At 42.3% G+C, this 19,294-nt stretch overlaps 1 protein-coding gene across 1 annotated transcript in view; it reads left to right on the forward strand.

The window, feature by feature from the left end:
• SDE2 (SDE2 telomere maintenance homolog) overlaps nt 1-14,797 on the forward strand; it is an 84,602-nt gene extending 69,805 nt beyond the window's left edge. Inside the window, exons 5-7 of the mRNA XM_029593062.1 lie at nt 660-771; nt 984-1,347; nt 13,469-14,797. Coding sequence (XP_029448922.1) covers nt 660-771; nt 984-1,347; nt 13,469-13,684 — 692 coding nt within the window. The 3' untranslated portion in view covers nt 13,685-14,797. The remainder of the gene's footprint in view (nt 1-659; nt 772-983; nt 1,348-13,468) is intronic.
• The last annotated feature ends 4,497 nt before the right edge of the window (nt 14,798-19,294 follow it).

Consider the following 19,294-nt stretch of genomic DNA (forward strand, 5'->3'; position numbering starts at 1 on the left):
GAGACGGTGTCTCTTTGCCCCAGCCTTTTAACATTCGAGCCATGCCCCATGGTGGCACCCAGTATTTCTGAAACAAATTGCAAAATCTCAGCCCAAAAAGATGATGCAAGCAGAGTAAACCCGCACCCCATTTTTTTAATAACCTCCCTCCCCAGGTGCCTGCTAGGGGTGTCTCGATTTTCCTTTGCTGACTGGAGCAGAAACGTCCCTTGAGACTGAACCCCTCTCGCGCTATCCGAGAGAGCCATAATGGCAGTAGGTGCTTTCTCTCTCTCTCCAAGCTTGAGTGCATTGCTGCCATGACATGGCCAAGACCCACGGGATGGCAGACCTGAATCACACTGCTGTGGCCAAATCGCAGAGCCAGTCCCTTTCGGAATGACTGTAGGTTCCCTGAGTAGGGAGGGTCTGGCCGAATCAGAATGACATGGCAGCCCCATCGGGAAGCCTGCCAGTCCCCTCTTGTATTTAGTGATGTGCTGTGGCCCAGCAATCATTTTGTTTGTTTGTTTTGAATCCTCTTAACCATGAAGTGGGACACGAAGGAAATAGCTGAACCCGGGAGGCTGGAATTGAGAAGGGAGGTAGATGTGCTGTAGTCCATAATTAAAACCTCAGTGCTATTTTGTGCATTAACTTCTTGAAATATTTATTCTAAGGTATGCAGGCATCTTCTAGCAAGATGGTGTCGCCACAAGCAAGCAACGGTCATAAGCGCTGTAATACATCTGAGCTGAAAGAAGCAAAGCCAGAGAAAAGGAAGTGTGTCTGGTAAGTGCACTTTAGTTCTATCCACGTCTGAGTTTTGTGGGCTTCTAAATTCCGCAGGTTTCTTAGAGATTAAACTGGGGCACAACTAGCGGCTCTTCAGAAACTGAGACTGGTCTAGACACTGCTTAGTTCATTCATGTGCATTACACTCTGCCCAGCGTGAACAGGCCATAGAAGCACAGTGTGAATGTAATTTGTTTTGCTTCTGGCAGGCTGGGGGTGGAAGGACCAGAGGACTCTGGAAGTTCTGATGACGGAAGTCAGTCTGAAGATGCTGAAACCCCGAGTACATCAGAAGATGAAAGGGAGTGCTCCAGAAGCCCTGTCCAAAGAAGTGAGAGGGCTGCTGACTCCGAGGCATCCCAAGACTCTGGTTCCGTAGCTGATACTTCTGACAAACTGGAGGAGCGCGCTGCGGACGCTGGCAGGGATTTACTGCAGAAGACAGACGTGGAAGAGAATGCTGCTGATTTACAGGCTGAACAGCAGCCTGAGTACGGGGCGACCATCATGGATGCAGAAGGAACAGTGGAAAAGCTTTCAACATCTGGACTGCCAGAAGAGCCGCAGAACAGCGTGAGTAGTGCAGAACTGGGAGCTCGCCGACTTGTAACCCTTAGTCTTCTGGTTTTCCTTAACATGTTAGGGTGGCCACAAACTCTGATAACTGGGGTGGGTGTGTACTTGTATTTTAAAAGGTTATGTTTCAGGAGGCGGGCCCATAAGAGTAGATTCCCCGGTGTTACCTTGGCCTGCGGCCTGTGCCTTGGAGAATCTGCTTTTCTTGTAGCCCCTGTAGTGCAGAGGGGTGACTGGTTTGTAAAAGGAAATGCAGTGTATGTTTGGGGGTTTTGCATTATATTGTGCAGCTGGCTCTGTGATGTAGGAAACTTGGCCACTGGCCGGGAAAGGGGAAGCATTGTGGAAATGGTGATCTTGGACCTCGGTTTGGGGAGTGATTTCTATGCAGGGTGACCTCTGCTAACCCTTGACTGGTATTAAAGAGCTGCTGCTCAGAGGAGACTGCCTTGCTAGCCCTTGGCCAGCAAATATACCCAGAGCAGCTGGGAGACGCGATGAGAAGTGAACATTTTAAAGAAAATTCTCACAAGTGCTTTTTAAACCACTACTTCATTGATTCACGTTATCTTGGCTTACAGTGAAATCTTTTGTGAAGTGTAAATCTCAGGGCCCTTTTCCTATTTTTGTGCCAGAAGACTCCAAGTTTGCCAACGAGTTGGCAGACTGCGTCTGTCCTGGCATGGTCTTTCTGAGCAGCCACATCGAGGCCCTGAATGTGGGCACAGCACTTCTAGCTTGGCGTTTGTCTTCTCCCTTTGCTTGATCCTTTTTCTCACCTCCCCCAGTATCTGGAGAAATTTTGCAAAAGTAGTTTGCACTTCTGTATGACTTTATCCTTGGTGATTGTCTGTGCTGCTGGATGCATTAATTCTGAGTGCCAGGCACTGCTGGGTTTCTCACCTGCAGATATATCATGCAGGCAAGGGCTTCTCGCCTGCTCAACTGGGACTAATTAAGTTAAAAGCAAAACCTGAAATGGTACACTGTGGGAGACTTTAAATATTCCCCTTTCATCTCCGTTCTCTTGCCACCTTCTCTTGTTTCTCTTCAGCTGCTAGTCATTAAGAGCATAAGAAATGCCATATTGGGTCACAGGTCTCTGCCAGTGGTCCATCCAGGTCAGACGTCCCCAGCAGGATCCCAAAGAATAGATCCATTTCTTCTTCTTCATAACCAGGGATAAGCAGTAGCGTTCTAAAGTCTACATGGCTAATAATGGTTTAGAAATATATCTAAACCCAGCTACACTAACTGCTTTCATCACCTCCTTTGGCAGCAAATTCTACAATAGTAAAAAAAAAAAAAAAAAAAAACATGAAGAAAAATTGGTAGAGAGAGATCAAAAAGTAACTCAGTTACAAAAAATACAAGTAATTTAAGGGGACAAGGCTCAAAATAGAAACCTAGAAAAATTAGAAAATGAAGTGAGGTATTTAAACCTAAGGGTTAACAATTTTCCATTAATAAGATTTTCATTGCTACAAGATCAGTTTAAAAAATATATGATAGATGTTTTACAGATTCCTAGAGAAGCTTCTCCTCCCATTTCCAAAATATACTACTCAAATTCTACAATTTTAAGTGTGAGCAGGAAAAAAAAAATTTGTTTTAAATATGCTTCCTATTGGTTTTACGGTGTGTTCCCTAATCAGTACTATTTGAAAAGGTAAATAACTAGAGGACGTGACATCATCGATCTAAGATGGCTGCTTAGAATTTCTCTCCTACTCTCCTCTAAGCTTCAATTGATAATACGTCCAGTTCCAACGGTGCATCGTCTCTAATTTCCCTTGCTAAGATGCCTTAAACAGCGTAGTTATGGCATCGAAGAAAAAAGCGGTGGATCTCAAGCAATTTTCCTTTGATTCCGGTGGATCCCGGTTTGCGGCACTTGGTGAGGCCACGGGGTTGGGAGAGGGCCCGGAGGCAGCGGGAAATAAACAGCGTCCAGAGCCACAGGACTCAGCAGGGGGAGCCGAGCAGATTGAAAAACGAGATCTCTAAGTTTGTTTTCAAGATTTGAAAAATGACATTAAAGCTCTGGCAGACGAATTTCGGGATGCCGTTTCTACCCTTCGCACAGATATCAAAGAGCTGGGGCACCGGGTAGATGACAGCAAAGCACAGATGGAGGCCCATGATGCCCGAATTACGTCTTTAACATCCGAGATAGAAAATCTGAAACGGCAGCAGGACGACACTGCGCTGAAATTGGAAGATATAGAGAATCGCACAAGACGCAATAACTTACGAATACGGGGATTACCGGAAGAGCCAGCGTACGCCAATACAGCTGAAGTAGTCCAGCTCATTTGTACTGCAATTCTTCAAGCCGCAGCAACAATGGATGCAGGTGAGGCTGTGGAGACTCCTGCGACTATTGTGGTGGAGAGAGCGCATAGGGCGTTGGGACCGGCTCCAAGAAATGCTCCGAGGGATATAGTCATTTGTCTTCATAGCTTTATCATTAAAGAAGCTATAATGAAAGCTGCTCGGCGATTAGAAGCTTTTGAATGGGAAGGTCATGTATTATCCGTTTATAATGATCTCTCCCCTGCTACCTCGAAACAGCGCAGGGATTTTCATCCAGTAACTGTATTCCTCCGGAAAGATCATCATAAATATCGTTGGCTATATCCGTGTGGGATGGCATTTACCGTTAAAGGAGTGACCTCTGGGTCAAAACAGTACAAGAAGCAGTCACTATTTTGTGGGCGGCAGGTATGGAGATTTCCTGTATGGCTTCATCTGCGGATTCAGCCTTACCAGTAGTGGAACCTGCAAAATGGCAGAGGGCTGGAAAAAGAGGCCGCCTCCTGAAGAGAATATCTGGCTCGGGTAAGCTTTGGCAATCAGCTAACACCAATAATCGGAAGGACCAAACTACTAGCTGAAGATCTACAGTGTGCGTACGCTTTCTGTATGCCTACGGGACTCTTGCGTATGCTGTTTGAAGAATATTGCATCATCGACAGAGTATGTGCACCACAGATACAGTTTAGGAAATAAGTTGGATTTGCTTCTGTTTTTCGCCTATTACTTCTTTTTATGGAACTGGAATGTGTTTCAATATTTTTCGTGGGAGGGGATGGAGGACCTTGATGTCACTCCCTCTTTCAGGGGTCTGCCACATGTGGGGAGACTTCAGATATCTCGGTGGTATGGGGAAGGTGGGGAGGGGGATGGGTGGAAAGGGGGAAACATGATTTCTGTATGGTTGTGTTAGAATGTGATAGTATGGGTGTGCGGGCAGTGGTTGGGAGATGTGAGATCATGGCTCCACTTAGAATTTTATCCCTAAATGTGAGCGGTTTAAATTCGCCAATGAAGCGTAAGCTGTTGTGTAATGACTTAACCCGGCTTCATGCTTCCGTGGTTTTCTTACAGGAAACGCATTTAAGGCGCCACCATGAGCATTTACTTAAGCCGTGCTCCTTTTCTCAAGAATATTTTGCAGCCAGCACTCCGGATTGTAAATACAGTGGAGTTGGAATACAGTTTGCAAATCATTTAGGAGTGGAAGGCCCAAAAGGCCTATATCTCATATTGGTGGTGGAGATTTATAACTGTAAATTTACTTTGGTAAATGTGTATTGCCCAAATCACAATCAGGGAGTGTTATTGGATGAGATCAATCAGAAATTACTTCTCTTGGATGGAGGCTTTTAGTGATTGGGGGGGGGGATTTTAACTTGACACTTCAGATAGGCAAGGATACCTCTTCAGGAAAGGGTGGATCGACTCAGGGAAATAGGTGTTCTCTGGCACGGTTAATGATAGACTGGCATTTACTTGATATATGGAGACTTTTGTACGCACATAGCCGCAATTACTCATTTTACTCCAGGCCCCATGATACATATTCACGTATTGATTATTTCCTAATTGATAAAAATCTGAGCGCTCACATGAGGCAGGCTAATTATAGAAAATATTACAGTTTTGTTCTATGGAAACCGACCTGATTCGATATTTTATATTTTATATATATTTTATATCGAGAATGTCTGTATATAAAAACCCTAAATAAATAAATAAATGGTCTGACCATGTCCTGGTGTGGTGGGAGGTGGATATGCCCCAATGGGATCTTGGAGTTCGTTTTTGGAAGCTGAATGACAGTTTAATAAAACATAAATTATATTTTCCTAAAGTGCGAGGCCAGATAGAAGACTGTTTAACGCACGCCTGAGATCTCTCCAGTGACACTGTGGGAAGGGTTGAAGGGCCACCATGCGGGGGAATTTTATTAGTCTAGGCACAAATCACAAGAAGCAAAACGAACTTAGGAGGCAAAAAGTGTAGAGCCGGATTTCAGCTCTAGAAAAAGAACATAAGCAGGGACAAAAACCCACTACGTTACGCAGTTTAGAAGAGGCCCGTCAGGAATTAAAAGGGTTAGATGCGGACCAAGTTGCATATCAGCTAGATTTAGTGAAGCAATTATATTATGAACAGGATAAGCCCAGTAAATTGCTGGCCCATAAATTGAAAGGACAAAGGGCATATTCCCATATTTATGTCATTCAAGATAAGCACGGCCAGGAACAAACCAGGTTGTCAACAGTAAAGACAAGCTTTATGAGCTTTTATGAGGCTTTGTATGCTACTGATCACACAACCACAGAGGCTATTTCCCAATTTTTAAGCAGGGTGTCATTGCCTTCAGTCGCACAAAAGGAGCAAGATCTATTGGGGTCTCCTATCCAAGTATTGGAACTGCAAACTGCTATAAAATCTCTCCAAGCCGGGAAGGCACCTGGTTTAGACAGGTATATACCCTTCTTTTATTTTAAATAAATAAATAAATAAATAATTCATGGGAATACTAGTAAAACCGCTTACAGATAAGTTTAATGCTCTCAGGGAGGGATAGCATTTATTGCCAAACAGTAATACAGCAGGGATAACCATACTTCCTAAACCTGGTAAGGATAAAAAGTTATGTGGTTCTTACCGCCCTATATCATTGATAAATATAGACCTCAAATTGTTAGCCAAAGTACTGGCCACTCGCCTACAGACGGTGGTTTTAGGTCTTGTAAAGGAAGATCAAGCAGGCTTTATGCCCCGGAGATCCACCTCTGACAATATTTGTAAGATTCTCAATATCATGTCTGTATTAAAACAGAATAAATCTTCGTCCATTCTGTTAACTATTGATGCAGAGAAGGCTTTTGATAGGGTTCATTGGCCTTTCCTGTTTGCGGTAATAGAAAAGATGGGCCTGGGAGACTACTTTTTAGGCTGGGTGAAGGAACTGTATAGGGATCCCAGGGCTTGCATAAAAATAAATGGGGGTTACACGGATACATTCCCTATTTATAGGGGTACTAGACAGGGGTGCCCCCTATCTCCTATGCTTTTTGCACTGAGTGTAGAACCTTTAGCAGAATTGATTCGCAACTCCCGAGATATTCATGGAGTGCAGATAGACAAAGCTCAACTAAAAATATCTTTATATGCTGAGGATATTATCTTTACGGTCACAGAACCAGAAATCTCACTGAGGGCATTGACGTCAATTTTGGAACAATTTGGAGAGGTGTCCGGATTCCAGATTAACATGGATAAATCAAAGATTTACCTCTGAATCTCTCGGTCACACAACAATCTAATTTGTCACAATTATTTCAGTATCGTTGGACGAAAGGTCCTATAAGATATTTAGGGGTTAACTTAGTGGAGGATCCTAAAGATCTTTTTAAGGTGAATTATGAGCCTTTACTTAATACTCTGTATAAGGATATGCAGAAATGGGATAGATTTCATGTATCTTGGCTGGGTAGGATTGCTATCGTGAAGATGAACTTATTTCCCAGGTTAAGCTATCTCTTTCAGGTATTACCTTGTTTGATCTCAGATACCTGGTTCAAGGCTGTACAAAGGAAATTCTTTTCATATATATGGAAAAAACGACCTCCAAGAGTATGTCGTATGGTTCTGTATAGGATAAGGGCTAAGGGAGGATTGGGAGTACTACATTTAAAAAAAATACTATGTAGAATCACAACTCCAAGCAGTCATAGAATATCACATTTTAGGTAACAGGAAGCAGTGGATGGATATTGAGGGCTCTAGGATGGGAAGAGAGAATCCAGAAAGCATTTTTTGGGATCGGAAGAGACCGGTTTTGATGGAGCCCTCCATTCTGCCGTCTTTACACTGTACCTTGACAATATGGTATAACTGGAGGGAGCGCATAACAGGGTAAAAAGGGTGTTTTTTTTCCCTGCCCAATTTAGATTTCTGTCAGACTTCCCTGTTGGACGGGCCTCTCCGACTTTTCAAAAATGGGCATTAAAGGGACTTTATAGAGTACAACAGGTATGGGAGGTGGGAGCTGTGAAGCCTCTCTCAACCTTGCAAAGGGAATACAATCTTTCACAGACTGATTTTTTGGCCTACGCTCAGTTACGCCATTTCCTACACAGCTCCGAGGTCTCTCGCGATTTGGGATGCGGAATCTCTTTGTTGGAAGGGTTTTGTTTGGTAACTAAGAAACCTCCTAAATTAATGTCAAAGATATATAAACTGCTGGATGATGATGGGACGTATCATGCCCCACATATCAAAGCCTGGGAGAAGGAGTTGGGGGGCAGCAGGGACACTGACCGGTGGGATACGTGTTTCTTGGGTTTAGGTCGCCATTCTATGTCTACTGCTATGATTGAAAATGAATATAAAATGCTCTACAGGTGGTATCTTTGCTCTGATAGGCTAGTGAAGTGTTTTCCCACGATTTTGAATACTTGCTGGCAGTGTGAAGAAGACGGGCACTTCTCCATGTCTGGTGGTTCTGTCCGATCATGCAAGGTTTTTGGGGTTAAATTCAAGGGATGGCTAAAGATATGTTGGGTACGGAACCATTGTTACAAATAGAAATGTGGCTATTGGGGCTGTGGCTGGAGGAACAGGGGATAGCTAATTTGCGGCTCATGCGTTATCTGACCATAGCGGCCAGGTTAGTGATTGCACAGTGGTGGAAGAGGAAAGATGCACCGCAGTTGAGATTAGTGGTCACACAGCTCATGGGCATCAGAGCAATGGAGGAAATCACTGCTTTTTGCAGAGATACCTTAGCTAAATATGAGAAAATGTAGGCCCCCTTCAACAAGTGGCTTCAGAGCAATTTGTACATAGGTTGATCTATGGCATGTCAGTTTATTTTATTTTTTCATCACATTATATACTATAAGAACGAGCCGAGGCAATGGTTTGTCATATATTTTATTTGTGTTCAAGAGGGCTGTCAGGCGCACTATATTTTATTTTATTTATGTATAATGCAGAAGGTACCTCTACATATTTTGTTACTGTTCATGTGGGGTATGCTACAGGCACTGACCCACCCTCGTCCTCCTTTAACGACCTTGAACTTGTTTCATCCACTGAAATCACATCTATCCTCAAAAAGATGAAACCTGCGACTCATCCATCAGACACTATCCCCACCAAAGCTCTCCTCACCATACCTGACATCATTTCCAAACCCATTGCAGATGTTATCAATTGCTCCCTCTCTTCAGGCATTGCTCAAAAAACCTGCACTTGACCCCAAGGACCCCGCCAACTTTCGCCCTATCTCCAATCTCCCTTTCATCTAAAAAATCATGGAGAAGGTCGTCAACTCGCAACTTACAGAATTCCTTGAAACTCACAACCTTCTCCACCCCTCTCAATTTGGCTTCCGTAAACACCTCAACACCGAGACCCTCTTACTTTCCTTGACTGACTACTTACTCAGGGGAATGGATCAAGGTCACAGCTACCTTCTTGCTCTACTGGACATTTCAGCAGCTTTTGACACCATAAATCACACCCACCTCTTTGCCCGCCTAACCGACATTGGCCTTTCCGGCACAGCCCTTAAGTGGTTCTCATCCTACCTCGACAATAGGAAATTCACCGTGAAAATAGGCAATGCTGAGTCCTCCCACTACGCCCTCGCCCAAGGCGTCCCCCAAGGCTCCTCCCTCTCTTCTACCCTCTTTAACATTTACCTCACCCCCTTGTGCAAACTCTTATCAGAACTTGGCCTCAAATTCTTTCTCTACGCTGATGATGTGCAAATCATCATACCCATTCAAGGCTCCCTATCTGACACCCTTGAATCCTGGGGAAACCATCTCGCTGCCATCAACTCCTTACTTACCAACCTCCACCTTGCTCTAAACACTGCCAAAACTGAACTCCTCCTCTTATCCCATCACCCCCCTACTAATCCCGCACTCTCAATTGACTCTGCTATCAAGATTCCTCATGCACAGCCCTGCGCAAGGAACCTGGGGGTCCTAATCGACCAACAACTGAACTTCAAAAAACATATCAGTGCCATACTCAAAGAGGGTTTCTTCAAACTTAAAGTCTTAAAAAACCTGAAACCTCTCCTTCACGCTAGTGACTTCCGCACTGTCGTCCAGGCTACACTGGCATCCAAGATGGATTACTGTAACTCCCTCTTTCTTGGCCTACCCTACTCCTCCTTAAAGCCCCTCCAAATGCTACAGAACAATGTAGCCAGAACCCTCTCCAACGCTCACAAATACGACCATATTTCCCCTATACTGAAGGACCTACACTGGCTCCCTATTCCCTCCCGCATCCTCTTTAAATCCCTGACCATTATACATAAAGCCTTATATTCCCATCACTCCAACTGGCTGGCAGATCCCCTCCAATTTGCCTGCTCGAATCGACCGACAAGGACCACTAACAAAGGGTCCCTCCATATGCCATCCCTAAAAGAAAGCACACCTCACAGCTACAAGGGATTGGGCGCTGTCCATTGCTGGACCTATGCACTGGAACTCACTCCCAACCCACCTCAGACTTGAACCTTGCATCACCAAATTCAGAGCTCAGCTCAAAACCTGGCTATTCAAACAAGCCTTTCCCCAACACCCTTGATGAATATTGAATTGTGATGGATCATGACCTGAATTTGACTATGACCTTGTTCTTATGACATTATAGTTCACGTGTTGTTTGTTCCTATGCTTCTCTGCTCTCCTTATGGTTTTTTGTACCCCTTACCCTTCCCCTTCCCCTGTTACTTGTAATTTCCGTTGCTTTTGTTCCATGTAAACCGAGGTGATGTTTCGACTAACATCGGTATAGAAGACTTTTAAATAAATAAATAAATAAAAATCTCCTGTTATGTACAGGTAGGCCTAAATCTGATGAGGTATGTCCAAGCTCACACTTTCAAAGCCATGACGGCATTAGCAGCCCAAGTAAGATTGGCCTCCATAGAGGAAGTTAGTAAAACTGTGTACTCTATGCATTCACATTTTACTGTGACTTGAAGAGGTATTCTTGATGCAATGATAGGTTTAGCCAGCCTGTCCTGTGGAGTCCTTTTGCGCTATAGAACCCAACTCCATCTCCCCTCCCCCTAGAGCCTGTTATTTTGGCACCAGACTGCCCCTATAAATAAGGAAAAATATTACAACGGTCTGTTGGCACTGTTCTGGTTATTTTCCACCCTCTTTCATTTGGGGCACTGTAGTTAGGGATTCCGCACGTGTGAGGACTGCCATCCAGCTTGTCCTCTGAGAAAGCAAAGTTGCTTACCTGTAACAAGTTTTCTCAGAGGCCAGCAGGCTGTCAGTCCTCACAGAACTCTCCCACCTCTCCTTGGGGTTGGTTCTCTGAAGGGGGCCCTATGTGGATCAGGCTGCACATGCCCTGTTGGGCATATCCAAAGCTTCTAGAAGCTTTGAAGTAAAACTGCCTTACAGGCTCTATCTGCTGTCACCCATGTATGAAGACTGACCTCCTGCTGTCCTCGGAGAACACCTGTTACAGGTAAGCAACTCTGCTTTATTTAGTTTGACTTTTAGCTCACTAGATTATTACAAAACACTCCTAGCTGGGAGCAAAAGTGCACAGATTACAAATATTTATTTTTAATTTTATTTATTTGTGTTTTTCTATACCGGCATTCACGGAAGTTCGTATCATGTCGGTTTACATAAAACAAGGGGTGAGCAATACATTATAACATACATAACTATAACAAGAGAATATACTTTACAATTTATAACAAGTGCATAGAAAAATAAGTTACAATAAAACAGGGATGAAACTAACTGGGAGTAGAATAAGAGGAAAGATAGAAGTTTAACAAGAAGTAGAACGTTGCAGTGATTGGTAATGTCTGGATCAGTTTAATGGATGATGATCAGTCTTGCTGCATTTGATGGAAGAGAATCAGTAAGGGTCCGGAAAGGCTTTCTTGAACAGCCATGTTTTTTAAGTCTTTTCCTGAAGGTTGGAAGACATGGTTCCTGTCGTAATTCTAAGGGGATTGAGTTCCATAGTGGGGGACCTGCTGTGGAGAAGGCCCGATCTCTCAATGTTATATGTTGGGTGGTATTGGCGTGTGGTACCTGTAGATATTCTCTGTACGCTTCTCTAATGGGTCTGTTGGAGGAGTGTTTTTTGAGAGCTATTTGTAGATGGAGTGGAGCCAGTCCATGGATATTTTTGTAGATTGTGGTGAGGGACTTATGGATTATTCTATAGTGGATTGGCAACCAGTGAAGGTCTTTAAGGACTGGCGTAATGTGATCTCTTCTCCTTTTGTTTGTTAGAATTCTTGCTGCCGTGTTCTGTATCATTTGGAGAGGTTTAGTATGGGCTGATGGGAGGCCTAGTAGGATAGCGTTGCAGTAATCTATAAAATGTTTATACATATAGTATATTAATAATCAACACAGATATATAAATAACAAAAGTTAATCTAAAATGAGAGAAAATTGTAACTGGCAACATAAAAAGCACAAACAGGAACATATTTGAGGAGGGGGTGTCCAAATTCAAAGACATTTAGTTAGGTAACTTGTGAATTATCTGGCTAAATGCAGACTTTTGAATATGTTGGGCACTTAACCAGCTAAATATTTTGTAAAAATTTAGCCCCCAGTCCATCTTGTTGAGCATGAGGGATTTTGTTTTAAAGATTTTCCCCTCAGAAATGGGCTTTTTCAACTGTGTTATTGGAACGGCAGCAACCTAGGAACCCTCAAATCTTGAAAAAAGATATCCCGCACTGGAATGTCAGTTCCTTTTTATCAAAAAGGCTAGCATAATACTGTTTAAAACAAAAAAAAAAAACCAAAACCCTTCACGATATCTCCAGTGCTTGTGCAGATTTTGCCCACTTTGTCCCTTACTACACAGATAATAGGCCTACTACTTGCAGCCCTAAGCAGACTCGCCATAATCTTGCTCACCTTATTGCCATACTTGCACAAATGTTATGTGAACTATCTTAGTGATTTCATGTAGATGGTGGACAGTACATCTTGGTGCAAGATATATCTTTGTTTTTAATAGTGGAACAGAATGAATTCATGTAGTTTCTGTGCGTTAAGCAACTTTCCAAGGTGGTTTGAGGCCTGAGGCTAGCTGAAGTGCTCTTATTTTCCCAGTCACCTTGCTGCTGCTTAGGTTGGTTCTGTAGAGCTTTTATCATAGTCTTAATTTGGGCAGTAGCTCTGGCTTACGCCTCCTGCTCTTTTTGGGTTTTCAGCTCAATTGGAAACGACCTTCATTGGATTCTTTGGTGTCATGAGCTTTCATTCGCAACTGTCTGGGGGTTTAGCCCTATTTGTGACACACACACACCCCCTAAGGATGCAGCCCAGTCATTTCAGTCACACTCCTCGGCCAGGGAAAACGGGGGCTGAGCCATTCACCAGGGATTCTTCTGGAACCGCTTGCAATCTCGAGTCCTAAATCTGGCCACTAGATGTTGCTGTTAGGTGGTGATTGGAACATTATGCCAAAGCCCCAGAAGCATCCCAAGTTCCATTATTTTAGTTTGGATTCTGATGTTAAATTTCTGTCAAGGCTTTGGGTGTGGTGTATTATTTATTTATTTATTTGGGGGGGGGGGGGAGTGGTTGAAGTGGGATGGGGAAAGTGACATTTTGTTTTATAGTTCAAAAGGTTGGGAACTGTTGATCTAGAGTGGACAGAAGAAATAATTTGGAACTTAAATTACTGAATTGCTATAGTGATGCTGTCACTGTAAATTGACGTGAATAAGGGTGGGTTGTGCTTGAAATTGCTCTCATAACCTGGGAATGTTCTGTCCTCTTTGCAGGAGCCAGCAGCATTGGACCTGATGATGTTCAGCTCAGCTACGGCAATGGCAGATCTAGGACTGGAGAGACTTAAAGTGGAACTAATGTCTCGGGGACTAAAATGTGGGGGCACATTACAGGAACGCGCAGCTCGGCTCTTCTCTGTGCGAGGCCTGGCTAGAGAGCAGATCAACCCATCACTATTTGCTAGACCTTCAAAGAGTGCAAAGAAATAAAATTGGCCTACTTTGAAGTATCATTTTATATATTTATATGTGAAAAACAACTCCATAGTTATACTGGACAGCCTCTAAATCTGTTTCAATTCTGAACTGTTTTCAAATGCTTGAAAATTAGGTGTTACTTATTTCTTTTAGTATTTTTTTTATTTACCTGTCAATTCCTACACATCTTCACCTCTCCTTCCTTTCTCTCTTGGTTGAGCCCTTATCAGGTTTTTTTTAATTTTTTTATAGTAATTTCAGCAGCTGGCTCTGGCAGTGGCTGTTATATGCAGTTCTTTAAAGTTACTGCCCGGGCTGATCAGTGAAATGGCTTTGGTTGTAGACTAGCAGTTATTTCACCTGCTGCCTAAGGAAAAAACTAAGCTGGCTCTAATCCAGAAAATAAAAGGCAGCAAAGCTGTGTTAGAATGATGATCTGAAACTATATAATCGTGACCCTTGGGTCTTGCTTACCCTAGTTTGGAGGAAGGAGGAGAAAGATGGACACTGTGGGTGCCAGAACAGAGGTGATAGTTCACGGCACAGTATGTCTGAAAGACAGCATTTGAAGGAATCAGAAGATTTGAGCCCCTTCCAATGTTTTTTTAATATTACTCAGACTGATGTTTCATTCATGGAGTCAGTGTTTCAAGGTGCAAAGCTAATGATATGTATTCTGCTGTGAAGGCTGGGGGCTGAGGGAGAGATGAGTTTATGGTACTAATAATAACATAGAGGTGGTTCTTCAAAAACCTTTTGGGCTGGTAACTTTGGAGCTTTGAAGCTGAGATGTGAATATTTTCTCTGCCAACTGCATAAACGTTTTGTGTACACAGTTTATCCAAACAAAAAGCAGTGTCAGCAGGGGCAGAGCTAAGCTTTAGCCAATGAATACACATGTTGGATATACTCCAGCTAAAGTTTGAGCACAAGTCTGGATGGAAAAATGGCAAGTCCTACCCTTTTATCAGAGTATATTCATCGGACTTGTGCGTGTACATCCTGCTGTATATCTGGGACAAGTTACATTTTTATTTTTTTTATTTAACATTTTTATATACCGACCTTCATGAAAGAAATTCATATCAGATCGGTTTACAAATAACATGAGGGGAATAACAAAGTCAATCATATAACAAGAAATGAAAGTTACATATAACAAGGGGTATTAACCTGGAGGGCTAGAATAGCCGGAGCGATAGAAGGCATAACTGAACAAATTAGATAATACAATAATATGATGAGAAGAGGCGTAAGTGTATAGGCTACACTTGTCATAGAGTTTAGCTACATGTATAACTACATGTATACATGTATACATGTATACATGTATACATGTTATACATGTTATATATATATGTATATATGTTATATATATATGTTATATATGTATACATGTATACATGTTATACATGTATAACTACAAGTTATACATGTATAACTTGCACTGTTGCACTGACCTGAAAAATGTGGCTAGGGAATGTTCTCCAAGTTTCTGGCAACTAAATCTAGGATATTTCTAAATCCAGCAGTCTCAAAGGTAGAGATGATCTTTTATTAGGCTAACAAACCTTTTAAGTGCCCAGCTTTGGGAAAATCTCTGAGGAAAGGATCTTATTTATAAACAGTCCAGATACCCACCAAAGATGCAAACCAGGCCCTCTTTCACAGCAACAACATCCTGTACATCGTATCAGTCATTACTTCATTAATTTATAGCTTTATAGAACTTCAAGAATGGATTCCATACTACCTCATTGATATCTGGATAATTTTGTATGGAATATGAGCTTTTCTATCAAGGCCACTGCTTGAGTTTGTGCCCTCCATAATCCAATTGTTTGTCTCTGCTTCCATTGCAGCATTACTGCAAATCTAGCTGTGTAGATCAAGGGAGAAGCTAGTTTTTTATTGACATTTTTACCCGTATGCCCAGTAGACATAATTTAGGAGTAAGATTTATACTGTTCCCAATTCTTTTTTACCCTAACCTCTTCTACTTCCTGCCAGAATTTTTAAATAAGCAGATCTTAAATACACCTGAAAGGTCTAGTAGTTTTCTTTTAAGATGTTTGATTTTGGCAGTTACCACCATACTTGATGGGCTGAAACTAGCAGTGAGATCTGACCGTCATATGTGAGAGTAGATATCAGGAACAAGGCAACAAGCTACCTGTTATGACTTGGGTGAGACCTGTGGAGAAGCTTGTCTCCTGCCTGGTGAGGTACTAGAGGCCCAGGAGCACGGCAGCTGAAATCCTGGCTAGGATGTTCTGGATTTAGAGTGATTTATTTATTTATTTTATTTATTTTGGTCTTTTTTATACCGACACTCATGATACCAATCATATCGTATCGGTTTACAATAAACAGTGGTGCAATAACATTAAAATTAACAACTTCGTGAACAATAGGCTGGGAGAGAGTGAAAAGTTACAAACAGGGGTACTTGAACTGGGAGGAGGAAAAGCCAGAGTAGTGGCTAGCATAGAAATAGGTAGTATTTAGTCTCAGAAATAAATAATATACAGATATATACATAAGGCTATAATAGACTCTAGTATTCAGGACTGAATGTAATCCACTATACATGGTATCCTATACCTAGTTGTAGCAGTAGGGGATGTCATAGATCGGGGAAGGCTTGTAGAAATAGCCAAGTCTTGAGTTTCTTTCTGAAAGTTTGTGTGCAAGGTTCCTGTCTAAGGTCTGTGGGCATGTTGTTCCAGATGGTTGGTGCTGCTGCCGAGAAGGCTCGATCTTTAGTGGATGAAAGGTGTGTGAATTTGGCTGGGGGGGGGGGGGTGTAGCGTACCTTTGTATGCTTCTCTGATGGGTCTGGTAGAGAAGTGCAGCGTGAGAGGGTTGTGTAAGTCGATGGGTGTACTGTTGTATATAGCTTTATGGATGATGGTGAGACATTTGTGTAGAATTCTGAAGTTTACTGGGAGCCAATGTAGGTTTTTCAGGATAGGTGTGATGTGGTCTCTTCTATTGGAGTTTGTTAAAATTCTGGCAGCCGAGTTTTGTAGCATCTGTAGTGGTTTGGTGGAAGAGGCGGGGAGGCCTAGCAGAATGGAATTGCAGTAATCCAATTTGGAGAATATAATGGCCTGGAGTACCGATCTGAAGTCTTGAAAATACAGTAGTGGTTTGAGTCTTTTTAATACCTGCAGCTTGAAGAAGCAGTCTTTGGTTGTGTTGGTGATGAACTTTTTTAGATTTAGTTGGTTATCGATTATAACTCCTAGGTCTCTTGCTTGGTTGACCAGGGTGGTGTTGTGACTTGTGAGTAGGCTATCTTTGTGGTTGAGGGATATAAGGAGCATTTCTGTCTTGGACATGTTGAATACAAGGTTTAAGGTAGTCAGGAGGTCATTGATTTCTTTGAGGCAGTTGTTCCAGAATTTCAGTGTTTTTGTAAGGGATTCGGTTATAGGGATCAGGATTTGGACATCGTCGGCGTAGAGATAGTGTTTGAGTTTAAGATTCGTAAGCAGCTGGCAAAGGGGGAGAAGATATAGGTGATAAACATTCCTCCTTAACCAGGCACATAACTCTGCTACCCTAATAAATCTTCAACCATAAAACTGATTTTTTTTTTCCCCAAAATAGTTTTTATTGCCAGGAAAACGACACACACATACGAGATACATAATAACGCAGTACACATAGTGAACGGTGTACACTGTGAACTTGAACAAAAGTGAACAATACAGCAAGTGATCCCACTGTTAGTGTTCCCTTATTTTGCTTTTATTCACTATGTCCCCCTCCCACCTTATAACTGACTCATAAACAACTCCAGGCACACCACAGACAACCCACTCACTCCCTCTACTAACATATCTCCACCTCCGAACATCAGTTTTTACTTGTTTAATTTTGAGAAAATCCTTTGTACTAAAAATAAATAAAATTTCTTTACATGTTGAAAAAATGAAAATACATAAAACCATGAATCTCTCTTGCTTGGTAAAACCACTTCTGAGTCTTGGAGTGTGCCTCTTGCTAGTCTCAGTGGATTTTCTCTTCAGCACTAGCCATAACAAGTGAATTACCTTTGTGCTAAGTGACAAGAAAAATGCTAATGTACATGACTACTTCATCTTGTGTTATGCTGTATCTTGATTATATCTGGACTGCAAAAAAAAAAAAAAAGCTCAGCCCTTTATTGTAAAATAAAAAGCAGCTTCTTAATAAAGGTACCTTTGATACTCAAATCCTATGTTTTTAATTACTATATGGTACAAATGTATTGAAAAGATAGGAAATCCTCTTTCTAGATTTTAGGAAGCCTCCACTTGCCTTGCTGTGACTTGTAATAATAAGGAACTTGCCTCTTGTGTGAGATTGCTATTTGTGAACTTCCTGTTCAGTTTTGTCTTGAAAGATGAAAAGTTGTAGTTTTGCTGAAATAATCTATTGAAAAATTAATATAATTAAAAAAAAAAATGCTGTTCACAACAGTTGTTGCAACAGACTTTGACAAAATGACAGCTGTGCTGCAGCCTTGGAGCATTCGAGACCTGATGAGGTGCTTAGGGCTCCCTTTGGCCCACACAGAGCAGAAGAAGCCCAGTGAGGCCTGGGTGTTCCCCTGCCCACAGGCAAATGGGACAAGGAGATCCCATCACTACGAATGCTTGCACGTTTACACTTATGTATATTTTAGTAACCTTTTTGATTTTGCATCTGCACCTGATTCATCACTGTTGATAGATTTGACTTGGAGCAGGCTGAAGGCACAGGATGATCTTTTCTCATCCTATTGGAGAAAAAGTCTTAGCTTTTGCTGTACTGAAAATTTGGATAGGGACTACAGGAGTAGCATGGACAAATGTTTTTAGGTAACAGAAATGGTATCAAAAGAAGTGAGATCCTTTGGGATTTTTTTTCATTCCTGAGCTGACATTAAGGTGTTTTGATGGTTTCTCATCTTTTGCTGTTCCAACTATTATGAATCTAAGTAAATTACCATGTGGCCTTTGAGATGAAGACTTAAGAGGGAGTATGATACATATTTTATTCCAAAATAGTATCCTAACCTGAGCTGATAAGCGGGCTGATACAGTAACGTGTATCCAGCCCAGAGCGCACTGTTAAACACGCGGGCTTCGGCATGCTATTTTTACCCCTTATACAGTAAGGGGTAATAGCGCATCAAAAACATGCGGCCAACTCCTCCCCCTCCTGAAACTAATAGCACCCGCAACATGCAAATGCATGTTGATGGGCTTATTAGTCATTCCCGCGTGATATACACAAAGCAAAATGTGCAGCAAAGCTGCACATTTTACTTTCAGAAATTAACGCCTGGAGGAGGAAGTGACGTCACCTGACTCGATGGCGGCTTGAATCCCGAGCTCCTTCCCCTCAGCATATTAATCTAGAGTCATCCAACTCAAAACAGTACAAATCCGGCAAAAATTACAACCCTGGTACCCGGAGTCTAATAGATGGCAACGAGGAAAAAAATCGCGGACCTTTAAACAGTTTTCGTTTACTGTCATGGCAGAGCAACTTTGGGACAACATGGCTGACCCCCACTGGGGAGAAGAAAGCGCCGAGTCCCCCCTCACCACAGAGAGCAGCTGTAAATCGCGGGAGGTAGAAGAGCCT

Source organism: Rhinatrema bivittatum, chromosome 3 (genome assembly GCF_901001135.1).
Source record: "Rhinatrema bivittatum chromosome 3, aRhiBiv1.1, whole genome shotgun sequence".
NCBI classification, from domain to species: Eukaryota; Metazoa; Chordata; class Amphibia; order Gymnophiona; family Rhinatrematidae; genus Rhinatrema; species Rhinatrema bivittatum.